The 11,563-nt window shown below is 46.1% G+C and overlaps 1 protein-coding gene across 1 annotated transcript in view; it reads right to left on the reverse strand.

Annotated features, from left to right (window-relative positions):
• Positions 1-11,162, reverse strand: part of HEPHL1 (hephaestin like 1) — a 72,492-nt gene extending 61,330 nt beyond the window's left edge. Inside the window, exons 1-2 of the mRNA XM_036259407.1 lie at positions 10,993-11,162; positions 649-893 (exon numbers count right to left, since the gene is read on the reverse strand). Of these exons, the coding sequence (XP_036115300.1) occupies positions 649-893; positions 10,993-11,162 (415 nt within the window). The remainder of the gene's footprint in view (positions 1-648; positions 894-10,992) is intronic.
• Between the last annotated feature and the right edge of the window lie 401 nt (positions 11,163-11,563).

Below are 11,563 nucleotides of genomic sequence, written 5' to 3' on the forward strand. Positions count from 1 at the left end.
CGAATCTGGGACCCAGCGCTTCGCTGCACACTTCAAGTGGAGGAAAAGGGCAGAAACTTCTGAAGTCAGAAGTATTTTTATATCAAAAGTCTAAGAATGTTGCTTAAAATAAAAAACAAAACAAAACATAAGAGAGGACTCAGGAAACCGCACTGCTGAAGCCCTTGCAGTGCCCACGAGAAGGTGGGTGTTTCAGAAACGAAGCACCAAAGACAGAAGCCTTCGGAGGAAAGTGAGATCAACTCACCCTGGGTCACCCTCCCCAGAGCCAAGGCTGCTACTGCCGACAGGGCCCTGGAAGCTGTTGGTGTGTGCCCTCTTTATCCAGTGTGCCACCTAGTCACCGTGATTGACAAGGACGAAGTTAGTGTGCAGCTGGGGGCATGGTGGCGCTTGTGCCGAGGGAACCCGTACCCAGCTCTGCATCAACATAAACAAGAGTGAGAAAGGAGGGAGGGTGGAAATCAGGGAGAGGAAAAGGAAGATGAAGAGAAAGGGAACGGATAAAGATGGGGAGAAAAGGAGGCAGGGAGAAGGCAAATGACCTTGGGTAATCATTGTGCTTTGCGAATCCCTTTCACTGTCATGGGCAGTTGCCTTACTTATAAAATAGAGACACAGCACCAATGACACAGGATCGACATTTACCTTCCGAGTCTTTGTTGTAGAAAACACCGTGCGGATGCAAAGAGTATGGGCGGGACGCGAAGTTCTTTAAATGCATGACAATCACGTCCCCCACTTCAGCCCTCAAAATGGGGCCCAGGAAGCCAAGCCAGGGCGGTTTGGGGATCTCCTTGGAATAGGTCTCATCTGTGTAGTGTCTATAAACAGCCTTTTTGTAAAGGTTGCCTATCCTGTTGGGCCCTCTTTCGAGAAATAAGGTTGCAAGTCTAAAAGTAAGAAGAAAAATGGAAATTAAAAAAAAATCATAATGACATATCTTAACAGATCAACATAGAGCACATGCATGTATACCTTCTCGTTTGGTGTTCCCCATAACTCTAACCACTGTAGAGCTGGTAAGATCATCCTCAATTTCCTGATGAGGAAACTGAGGCTACGAGAGTTAAGTGACAACTCAAAAGGCACAAGTAGTAGTCACACCAAATTAAAACAAAACCAGAAGACTCTAAAGTCATGCTGTCCCTCTGCCCCTTTCATTCAACACCTCCCCTCTGCTTTTTCATTTGACCAACACTTAATACACACCTACTGCATCCCTGGCACTTGGCTGGGTACCGTGGAGTGACACAAGAGTTCCTGATCTAATCGTGGAAAAACTAAGGAACCGCATGGAGCAGTATTTGATTAAGTGCCAATTGAGTGGTTGATGCATCGGATATTGGCTCAAATTTTCTAGGAATATATTAGCTCAGATTTTCTAGGAATATATTAGTTCAGAGAAGGAAAAGATTTCTGCCGGTCAGGAAACACCTCATGAAAAATGCAGAAATTACATCTGTAATACTTCCAACAATAAAGATTTTAAAAAAGAAGTGCAGTTAGATAACAAAATGGAAGAGTGAGGACACTAGGCAGAGACAGAGCCTAAGCAACAACAAAGAAGCAGTACACATAGCATGGGGGAGAGGAGGTCATAGATCAGGACCCGCATCTGGAAGGGAGGAGTGGGAAGTATGGATGCATGGAACATCTGGAAAAAGACTGACCATGAGCTTTAATTCCAGGTTGAAGAATTTAGGATTTCTCCTGGAAGCACTGAGGACTCAGGGGGGTTTTCATAAAGAGGCGACACGATAATCAATATGTAAGAACCAGCCTCATGATAGTGGTGTGCAAGTTTTAGAGGAGACGGGCAAAGGGGAGAGCAAAGATGGGGGGCAGGGAGGCCGTGAGGAGACCAGCTGACATGGGGTGGGGTGTAGCGTTGCAAGAGGAAGAAAGGAGCAGATGTGACCAGATGCCCTCCTGGGTCCCCAGGGTGAAGGGGACACTCAGTCCCAGGGTCTGGGAGCTTGAGACAATAGCAGCACTAGTGACACCTCTTCAGAAGTGGCCACACAACCGTCTCCTGGGAAGGTGGAACTCCCTTCCCCTCTCTCAGACTATGCTGAGCACAGGGCTCCAGCCCCAGACTACTGGCTTCTGCGTGAATAAAGGCTCCACCACTCCCAGGTGCAGCCACCCCACTGTAGCTCTGCCCCTCCGAGGCTGAGAGGCAGGTCCCACTCTCATACACGCTCCTGCACATGCATGCATTCCCTCTCACTCATCCAAGCAAACTTTACTCAGGCCTGGGGTACAGAGAAAAAGGCAAAGCCTTGAAGGGGCCTTCATTCTAGAAGAAAAAGTCATGAGAACACAGATTATGTTCTGGAGCATCTAATCTCCAGTGGAAGACAGATCAGGAGAAGTCTCCTGGAGGAAGTAATACCTAAATATGGTCTAAGGATCAAAGAGGAGTTACTTAAGCATTGCTATGGAAGGGCTGATGCAGTAGGCACTTTGGAGTTCTGCCACATCAGTGCCCACACTCCATTCTTTGATCTGCCAGCACACCTTCCCCATTCTCATGCTAAGTATGTGGAGGGGGCTCCACCCTCAGCTCCAGTGAGGGAGCAAGTGACTCAGCCTCACCAATCAGACACCAAGGCCCCTCAGATATTGGTGAAGGGAGGCCCTGTGATCCAGGCTCGGCCAGGTGATGGAACTGGGCGGGGCTGACACGTATGGATGTCTAGGAAGCCTAGTAACCTGGTGTCCTGGGCAGATAATTAATATGTGGCTCCAAATGATATTTGTAAAAAAAATCCCTGTTCAGCTCTTAATTGGAGGAAAAACTGAGTGCTGTGGAGAGGAGGTGTCCCGGTGATGGCACTTCTCACCTTCCCCTTGTGCACAAGGAGGAACCCACCCTACAGTTCCCTGGACCAATCCTCCTTGGAAGGACTTTAGCGACCACCTGTTATTACTTGAACACATACCCTGGGTCACCTTCTTCTACCTCCCAAACCCAAACTCAAGCATGTAATTCTTTCCAACCTCACATAATACTCATCCTAGAGCAGTTCTGGAGGTTGTCATTTTCTCCACCTTCAATGTCATTTCCAGTGAATTTTGTCTTCCCAGCGATGCCTCCAGTGCCTCAGTATGTTCTAGGGCCCTTAGGAGCTGAGGCCCAGCTTCTCCACCTCTTATTCTGGCTCTGCTGAGGACCCGTAGAAGCTCTCCCACCTCTGCAGCCAAGGCCATTCTCATTAAAGGGGGCATTTTGCTGACAAGTTTGACCCTGTCCCATGATCATATTAGATGGCCTGGGGCAAGCCAGATGCCTCTTCCAGCTGGTTAGAGTGAGGAAGTAATAAGGTTGTGAAAAAATCACTTTACAACTTTAAAACCATGCTATGGTCTATTTAAATTCTTTTCTTTTTAATTCTGTTGAGGAACAAGCTTCAGTTTATAAATTACAAACAGGCAAGGTGGTTGCAAACTACTTATAAATAGGTCCCTGGAAGGCAAGCCCAGCAAACCACAGCTTGTAAGGTTACTTGATGGAGTTCTGGAAAGACATTCACTGGATATTTTCTCGTATCCACAAACTACCCTGGACCCAGGCATCATTGGATATATAGCTGACCCTTGAGCAACGTGGGTTTGAACTGTGTGGATCGACTTACACACAGATTGGTTTCAATAAAACAAGTTGGTCCTTTGTATCCTTGGGTTTCACATCCGTAGATTCATCCAACCACAGATAGAAAACGGTATTTTTGCATTCTCAAATGCAGATTCCCAACTGCAGATCAAAAATACTGTTGAACTTCTGATCCCCTCACTTCTCCACTCTGAGCTCCCAAACCGCACACACACACACACACACACACACACACACACACACACACGAGTAAACACACATGCATGCTGAGCATAAATTCCTCATCACGGATTGCCTGGCAGAGCCACCCACCCAAAAGAGAGGCAATCGCCAGAGGGAGGGGAACTGTTTGCTGACTTCCTACAGCACTCATTGCATAGGCTGCATATTTTAGCACTGAGTTGTTTATTGACTTGTTTTGCATGTTCCTTGTTCCTTGTTCCTCAATGTGTATCAATCTTACCACCAATAGTCATCCCAAGAAGGGTTTAGGATTACTCAAACAGTGGCTCCCAAATGTCCACCTATGTATTAACTGTATCAGAATTATCTGGGACATTTGCCAAAACTTAGGTCCCCAGGCCCCATTTCAGGACATTGGAATCAGGCTGTCTGGTGTCAGGACCATGGCCTCTGTGTGTCCTGAGCTCACGGCAGAGCTTTCCAGAGTTTGCCCATTTGGTTCTTTCCCCCCAGCAGAAGGGGAGAGCAAAGAACTTTTGCACTTAGGTGGGGCCATGAGATTTTGGCAACTAGGCTGTGAGTGGAACTGACATGTGCCCCTCTGGGCCAGGACATTTAATTCCAAGACCCCCTCACTTCCTCTGCCGCAGGAGAAGCCTCCAGTGAAGACAGTGAAGCCTCAAGATCTAAGCAGCCTGGCTGGCTGGTTCGCTCAGGTGTCCTGCAGTCATATGGCCCCCGGTGAAACCCCGTGCGTGAGAAATACACCTCCGTGGTGTGAAGCCCCTGAGACTTGGGGGTTATTTGTAACTATAGCACCACCTGACTTATTCTGACTAATACAATTCTGAGGTGAATGCAAGTTGGAAATCACATTTCTATGTACTTAGCACAAAAACATAGGAACTATCTGAAACCATAATAGCTATTTGAAACCACAGAAACTATTGAAAGTGGAGAAGGCAGGGAAGGAATGGAAGTAACAGAAAGCAGTCTTTTTGGTGTCTATGCAGCCAACCCCCCAAGAAGACATTATGCATTTGTAACAGCAGGATAGAAACTGCAGCTCCTATGAATTCTAAAAATGTGGATCTCGCCCCAAAACAAAGCAAGGGGGGATTTCAAGGAAGGTCTCCACAGGAAGCAACCCAAGGTGCAGCCGGAGTGCATGCCTTAGACTGCTTGCCCTGGTGGGCTGCTTACTGTTTATAGTGGAGCCGCAGCCTGGCCGGTGTGGCTCAGTGGTTGAGCATTGACCTATGCACCAAGAGGTGGCTGGTTTGATTCCCAGTCTGGACACACGCCCAGGTTGTGAGCCCAATCTCCAGTGGGGGGCATGCAGGAGGCGGCCAATTGATGTTCTCTCTTATCGATGCTTCCATTTCTCTCTCCCTTTTTCTTCCTCTCTCTCTAAAAATCAATAAAGAAAAAAATGTTTTTATAGTGGAGCTGCAGGATGGCCCCACTGTGACAAATTGGCAGTCCCTCCCTCTCAGGTTCCTCCCCAGAGTACATTCCAACATTCTGGCTCCAACTGAGCAGGTATCTCTTTCCTGCTGTGAAGTTGGGCTGGGAAGTTTTACATCAGCAACTACTTAAGGGACAAAATGAGGTATGAAACATTCACATTGCCAAGGCCAGGGGCAGTTGATGTTGGAGCCCCACATCCACCAACAAGCCAGGCTGCCTTGGCATTTCTGTTAGACCTCTGCTGGGCCACACTTGGCTGGGGAAACCCACCTGGGCCTCCTGGGTCCCCTGACTGGGCAGAAGGTCTACTACTCCTTTTCACGGCATAGAAAGCTTTTATGACAATGCCCGGAACATAGTTAGCACTCAGTGTCAGTTAGCTACTAATGTGGTCTGTGAGTTTTCTAGAACCCCACTAACCAGGCCTTGGGGCCCCACTATCTGGAGGTGGGAAAGAAGAGGGGGGCCAAGAGGGTGTTTGTGAAAGATGGGAAATAGGGAGAACTGAGGTGAGGGAAGGTGGCAGGGGCTGCCAGCAAAACTCATGCCCCTCTTATTAGTAACAGAATTAAATCTTGCTGTTATTCAGGCCAAAAAGCACAAAACTGAAAGACTGTATTTTCAAGCCCCTTTTGTGGCTTGGAGTATCCAACGAGACTTAAGTAGAATTGGTCGGGTGGGCTGCCACAAGAGCCCCTTAAAGGGCTGATGCAGCAGAAATTATGCTCCTTCTACCTTTTCCCTTCCTCTCTTCCTTCCTGGAACATAGACATGAAGGCTGGAGTCCCAGCAGCCGTCTTGTGACCATTAACTTTCTTGAGGAGTAAAAATCACATGCTAAGGATGGTGGGTCAGAAATTTTTAAGGCCCATAAAATCCTATCATAACAGCTGTCCTGCCAACCTTGGACTGCCCACATCTGGATTTCTTTTAGAAGAGAATACAAAACTCTAGCTTGTTGAGGCCACTCTATTCTGGTCACTATTGGTGGCCAAAGCAGTCACTAGCTGACATAAGGAATAATAGAAAAACCAAGAGATTCACATGGTATCAGTCCCAATACAATCTTTTTTTTTCTGCTGATAAGATAAAAATTGAGATTTGAAAGTCACTATCTGTCTAAGACTAAGCCCTAATAAGATGAAATTCTTCCCTTTATTTTAAAGCTTACAAAAGTCTCTCTTCCCCCACCTGCTTCCCCTTGATTAGTTCTTTCCGATGGACATATTGGTCTCTCCTTCACACCTATCCTAGAGCTGCTCCGCCATCAACTGGGCTGACACAGTGATGTGGTTAGGTGAACTCCCTCAACCGACCCTACAAACTTGGGGTTTGGGCAGCTGTCAGCCACACTCGTGTGGCTCTGCCTGTGAGTTAGCGCCCACAAAAACCTCCGAGTTTCACTCAGAAGCAAAAGCCTGCGCATGTTGATTGTCTAATGAGAGCTTTGGTGAGCATTGTGGCTTTAAATAAGGTGACCCCACTCGGGTTCCATGAAAGACCAGGCTTTGCCACTGAAGCACAGTCACACCTTAATTAAGTGCTTTATGAGCTCAGGCAGGGTTGGCACAATGGATCAAATGCTGACACCATCCCCAGACAAATCAAAGGAGCCCTGTGTCCCCATTAAGTACAACAGGAAAGAGGGGGAATGTATTTATCAGGAAAAAATGTTTCTAGATAGAATATAACTCCTATATCCTATACTGCCTAGAAAATACTAGTGCATATAATCTCAATTATATTTTTGAGCGCTGTGATCAAGCAAAGGTACCATGTTGGAAAGTTAAATTACAACATCTTACTGCTATAATGTCTCAGTAAAACATTTCAGTGCATTTCCTATCTTATCTTTGTGAATCAGGACTCATTACACTTTCATCATTGCCTAAATTTGGTTTCCAAGCTTTTTTATGTCACTGAGACTTTGGCACTCACCTTCCCATTCCCCTGATTTTTGCCAACTGACGTTAGGAACTATATTTCAACTTCCTTGTTATACAAATTAAAGAAATGGATGCTCAGAGGAACTATGTAACGTGCTCAAGGGAACAGAGCAGCTGGGGTCAGAGCAAGGGCTAGAGGTGAGGACTTCTGATTCCTATTTCAGGCTCTTTCCGCTCTTAGCAGGATACAGGGAACCTGGCTCTTGGACCTCTATTTATCAGGCATCGGTCTGGTTCTGAAAATCCTAAATAGTAGACTGTCCTCAGAAACGCTACCTACTCATCCTGCGGGAGGCCGAGTAACAGCACGGCCACATCATCCAAGGGGTCTCCCTGCTCCTGGGGAAATGGCACCCCACAGAGCACACACACTGAACTTCATATGTGTCCCATGATCGTGGCATCATGTGACAACTGTGACACCTGTGAACTGTAGCACCTGAGACATGTGTCCTGTGGTCTTCAAACCAGGACCAGCAGCCTACTTAGGGACTTGCCCTGAGCCACCCGCCACACCAGGAGCACTTCCTGAGATAATTGTTGATTAAAACCAATACACGACACACACTCAGCCAGGCTCCCCTTCCCAGAGCCAGGAGCCACCCTGCATTAATCTGTCTCTCTGCGCACCGGGAGGAAGCACGGGGACCTTGGCATCCCAGTATGACATCTAGATGCCAGCTGCTCCTAAAAGGCAGGAGTCCTCTCATATGAAACCACACATGTGTTAAACCACCTCACTCTAGTCTGATACCAAACTGTATTTTAGCCATGGCGCTTTTCTTTTTTTTCCATTTCTTTTTCACCATAGCTATTTTTATACATTTTTTTTTTTAACCCTCACTCGAGGATATGTTTTTATTGATTTTTTTTTTTTTTTTTTTTTTTAGAGAGAGAAACATTAATCAGTTGCCTCCCATATGCTCCCCGACCAGGTATTGAACCCACAACCTAGGTATGTGCCCTGACTGGGAATCAAAGCCGCAACCTTTTGGGGTACAAGATGATGTTTCAACCAGCCGAGCCACCCAGCCAGGGCTATACATCTTTTGTGCTCTCTTCAAAGCACCATCTTACAGCCGAAAAGGGAGCCCCTAGCTCTTTCCTGCACCCAACTTTATGGAAAAAGCATTCTAATGTTGGAATTTTTAAAGTGTTTGGGGTTTCTGAATGAATAGGTAACCAGTTCTAGTCATTGGCTCTAGTGATCATTTACTTTTTTTAAAAATCCTCACCCGAGGACATTTTTTTTCCATTTATCTTCAGATAGAGTGGAAGGCAGGAGAAGAGAGAGAGAGAAACATCAACGTGAGAGAGACACATCATTTGGCTGCCTCCTGTACAACCCCGACCAGGGCCAGGGATGAACCACAACCAAGGTACATGCCGTTGATCAGAATCAACGGGCCTATGGTCTGCGGGCCGATGCTCCAACCGCTGAGCCAGACCATCCAGGGCACTAGTGATCATTTCCAATGTCTCTCTGATAAGAGTGACAAGTGAACTAGACCTGCCTTTGGTAAGAATTGAGTCTTTCTGCCCTGGATGGGGTGGCTCAGTTGGTGGGGTGTTTGTCCTGTGCACCGAAAGGTTGCCGGTTCAATTCCTGGTCAGGGCACATGCTCCGGTTGCAGGTTCGATCCCAGTAGGGGGTATGCAGGAGGCAGCTGATTAATGTTTCTTCCTTTCTCCTTCTCTTAAAAAGAAAAAAAAAAAAAAAGAATTGGGTTTTTGTAGAAATTTCTTATTACTGGAATCCTGGCTTCCTCAAAGCTGAATTTAATTCAGCAGGAAAGGATCAACTTTGCCAAGAAACAAGTTTCATGGTAAAAAAGGGGGGGGGGGCTCCAATGCATGCCGGGTGCTGCCTTTACCCTGTCAAGTACTTAGTGGAACCTCAGTTCCTGGCTTGTAAAACGGGAATAATAACATGTACAAGCAGCAATGAATTAAACGTCTCTAATGGAATTCCTGTGCAAGAACAGAGAACAAAGAATATTGACATGGACATTTTAGGAGAAAGATGGAATTCTTTGTTTACTCAACCATATGGAAAGGTAGTCCGATATCACATTGAGCTTAAGGAATATGCTTACTATACTCCACACACACATCTTGAGTAGTGTTGTGTCCAATAGCTACTCACAATGACTATTTTCTACTGAGCGTTTTTTGAGCACAGCAGAGTTCTGCTTTCAGGAAAGGGCACCATCAGTTACAATACTCTTTCAACCTCATACCCATTTGCCACAGTGAAGACTGCCACCACCAATGGTCAGTACACATGGGCTTCAAAGAAGCCAAGAGCTTTCTTTGGAAATAGCCCCTGGACATTACATTTCTTGGTACAAAGCTTAAGGAAAAGTCTTTCTTGGCAGCCTGTCTGGCACAAGCATAATTCTTTTTTAATTAGACAACAAGAACAAAAAATGAATAAACTACAGCTGTGTCACCTTTGTGGCATAACCTGGAAGTTGTGTGTCCAAGCCAACTGGATCTCTGGTCAGTCCCCAGGGCAGAGGGATTGGGCTCTGGCAGACCTGTCGGCAGACCCTGTGCTGTTTCTGAATCTTAGCAACTAACCTCACCTTTAGAAAATGGAACGTGGGCTCTGGCTACTTTGGCTCAGTGGTTAGAGCTTTGGCCTGCGGACCAGAGAGTCCCGGGTTCAGTTCCCACTAAGGGCACATACCTTGGTTGCAGTTTGTCCCTGGCCCTGGTTGGGGTCATGTAGGTGGCAACCACTCCATGTGTCTCTCTCGCATCGATGTTTCTCTCCCTCTCTCCCTCCCACTCTATCTGAAGATAAATGCAAAAATGTCCTCGGGTGAGAATAAAAAAAGAGAAAATGGAACATAGATGTGAATGCAATGGGCTCTGCCTATCAGAAAAGAAGCAAGTATCTGATAACCAACAGTGGTTGCCAGAACATCTCAAAAGAGGTTCTAAAAAGTGCAAAGTTGAAAATCTGCAAGCTGACTTCTGGAGCCAGGGGGGGGGGGGACTTTAGTGGGAGCTCCAGGGAACACATAAGAGATAGAAGACCCTGACCCGACAAGGGAGACAGGAAGCAAGGGCTATTATCTGCAAAACATAAAAAATCAAGGATATAGAACATTCTAGTACCACCCCACCCAGCTACACCACGGGCTCTGGGGTTAGGCTATGCCCTCAGATTGAATGAGTTAGAGCTGGAACACGCCTCTCACCAGTGGAAAAACCATTTCTAATGGACTCAAGGAAGCTCTTAAAACATTAGCCAAATCGATTGTAACTGTTCCTTTTTTAAACATTGCAAAGCAAAAACAAAACACAACTACCTGTAGTATACTTATTTCCAATGATGTTTCATTCCAAAAATAAAAACTAAGATAATACAGTGAAGAATTTTTTTTTTAATTCTCAAATTTCTACCCCATAAATTGCCATTCTTTTTTTTAAAAAAAAAACTGAGTCTAGGACCTCCACTGAGTTACTGGAGGTATCTAATGAAAACTGTCCGTTTATAGAATGAGCCATTATTCAAGTACCTGGTTGTGTACATGGTGCTTCACAGACAAGGCTGTGAACAGAAAGCTCAACAAATGGAGTCAAGAATGTCTCTTCCAAACTGCATACCCACCCAGGCTAGGCTTTCCAAGCAAACACAAAACCCCTCCTGTTGATATAGATCAACTCACCCCCATTATAACCACCCAAAGAATATGACCTTCCACATATGGAGTGAAAAGGAAACCAAACCTGGGAGTCTCTGGGGACCCCATGTTCACTCACTTGTCTTCTGCGAAACTTTGTCCAGTAATAATGTTCTTTCCTTGGGGTACATAGTCCCAGTATTCTTCCACAATCCCAATGTGGTATGTTCTGGTTACTGCGCCAACCAGCCCAGACACACCCAGGAATGTGATGAGAAGGATGCAGTCAGCCTGCTGCTTCCAAGGCATTTGTGGGTATAACTCAGGCAAGCAGCCTGTACAGAAGGCAACCCTGCCTGTCCCTCCCCCTCACTTTGAGTTAGTTATAAATGAGAAATGGACAAGGCCCAGCTCCTCCTCCTGGGGAGCTTGGGGTTGGGACAAGGCTGACAACTTGTGCAAATACAGCAAGCTGGATGGAGGAGTTGCTATGACGACAAAACCTTTGCCAGCCATCCAAGAAATATGTAACTGGCTTATTTATTTAGTGCCTAAGCCTAACAGGGTTGTTTCTGTAGGTTTGGGGCTCTGCTCTGACATTAATAATTCATAATTACCAGCAATGGCAATACAACTAGTTGGGTTAACAACTGCCTTCTACCTCTTTTTTTTCCCTCCACACCCATTTTAGGAACATATGAAAATCTGAA

The sequence above is a fragment of the Molossus molossus genome, unplaced genomic scaffold, assembly GCF_014108415.1.
Source record: "Molossus molossus isolate mMolMol1 unplaced genomic scaffold, mMolMol1.p scaffold_m16_p_13, whole genome shotgun sequence".
NCBI classification, from domain to species: domain Eukaryota; kingdom Metazoa; phylum Chordata; class Mammalia; order Chiroptera; family Molossidae; genus Molossus; species Molossus molossus.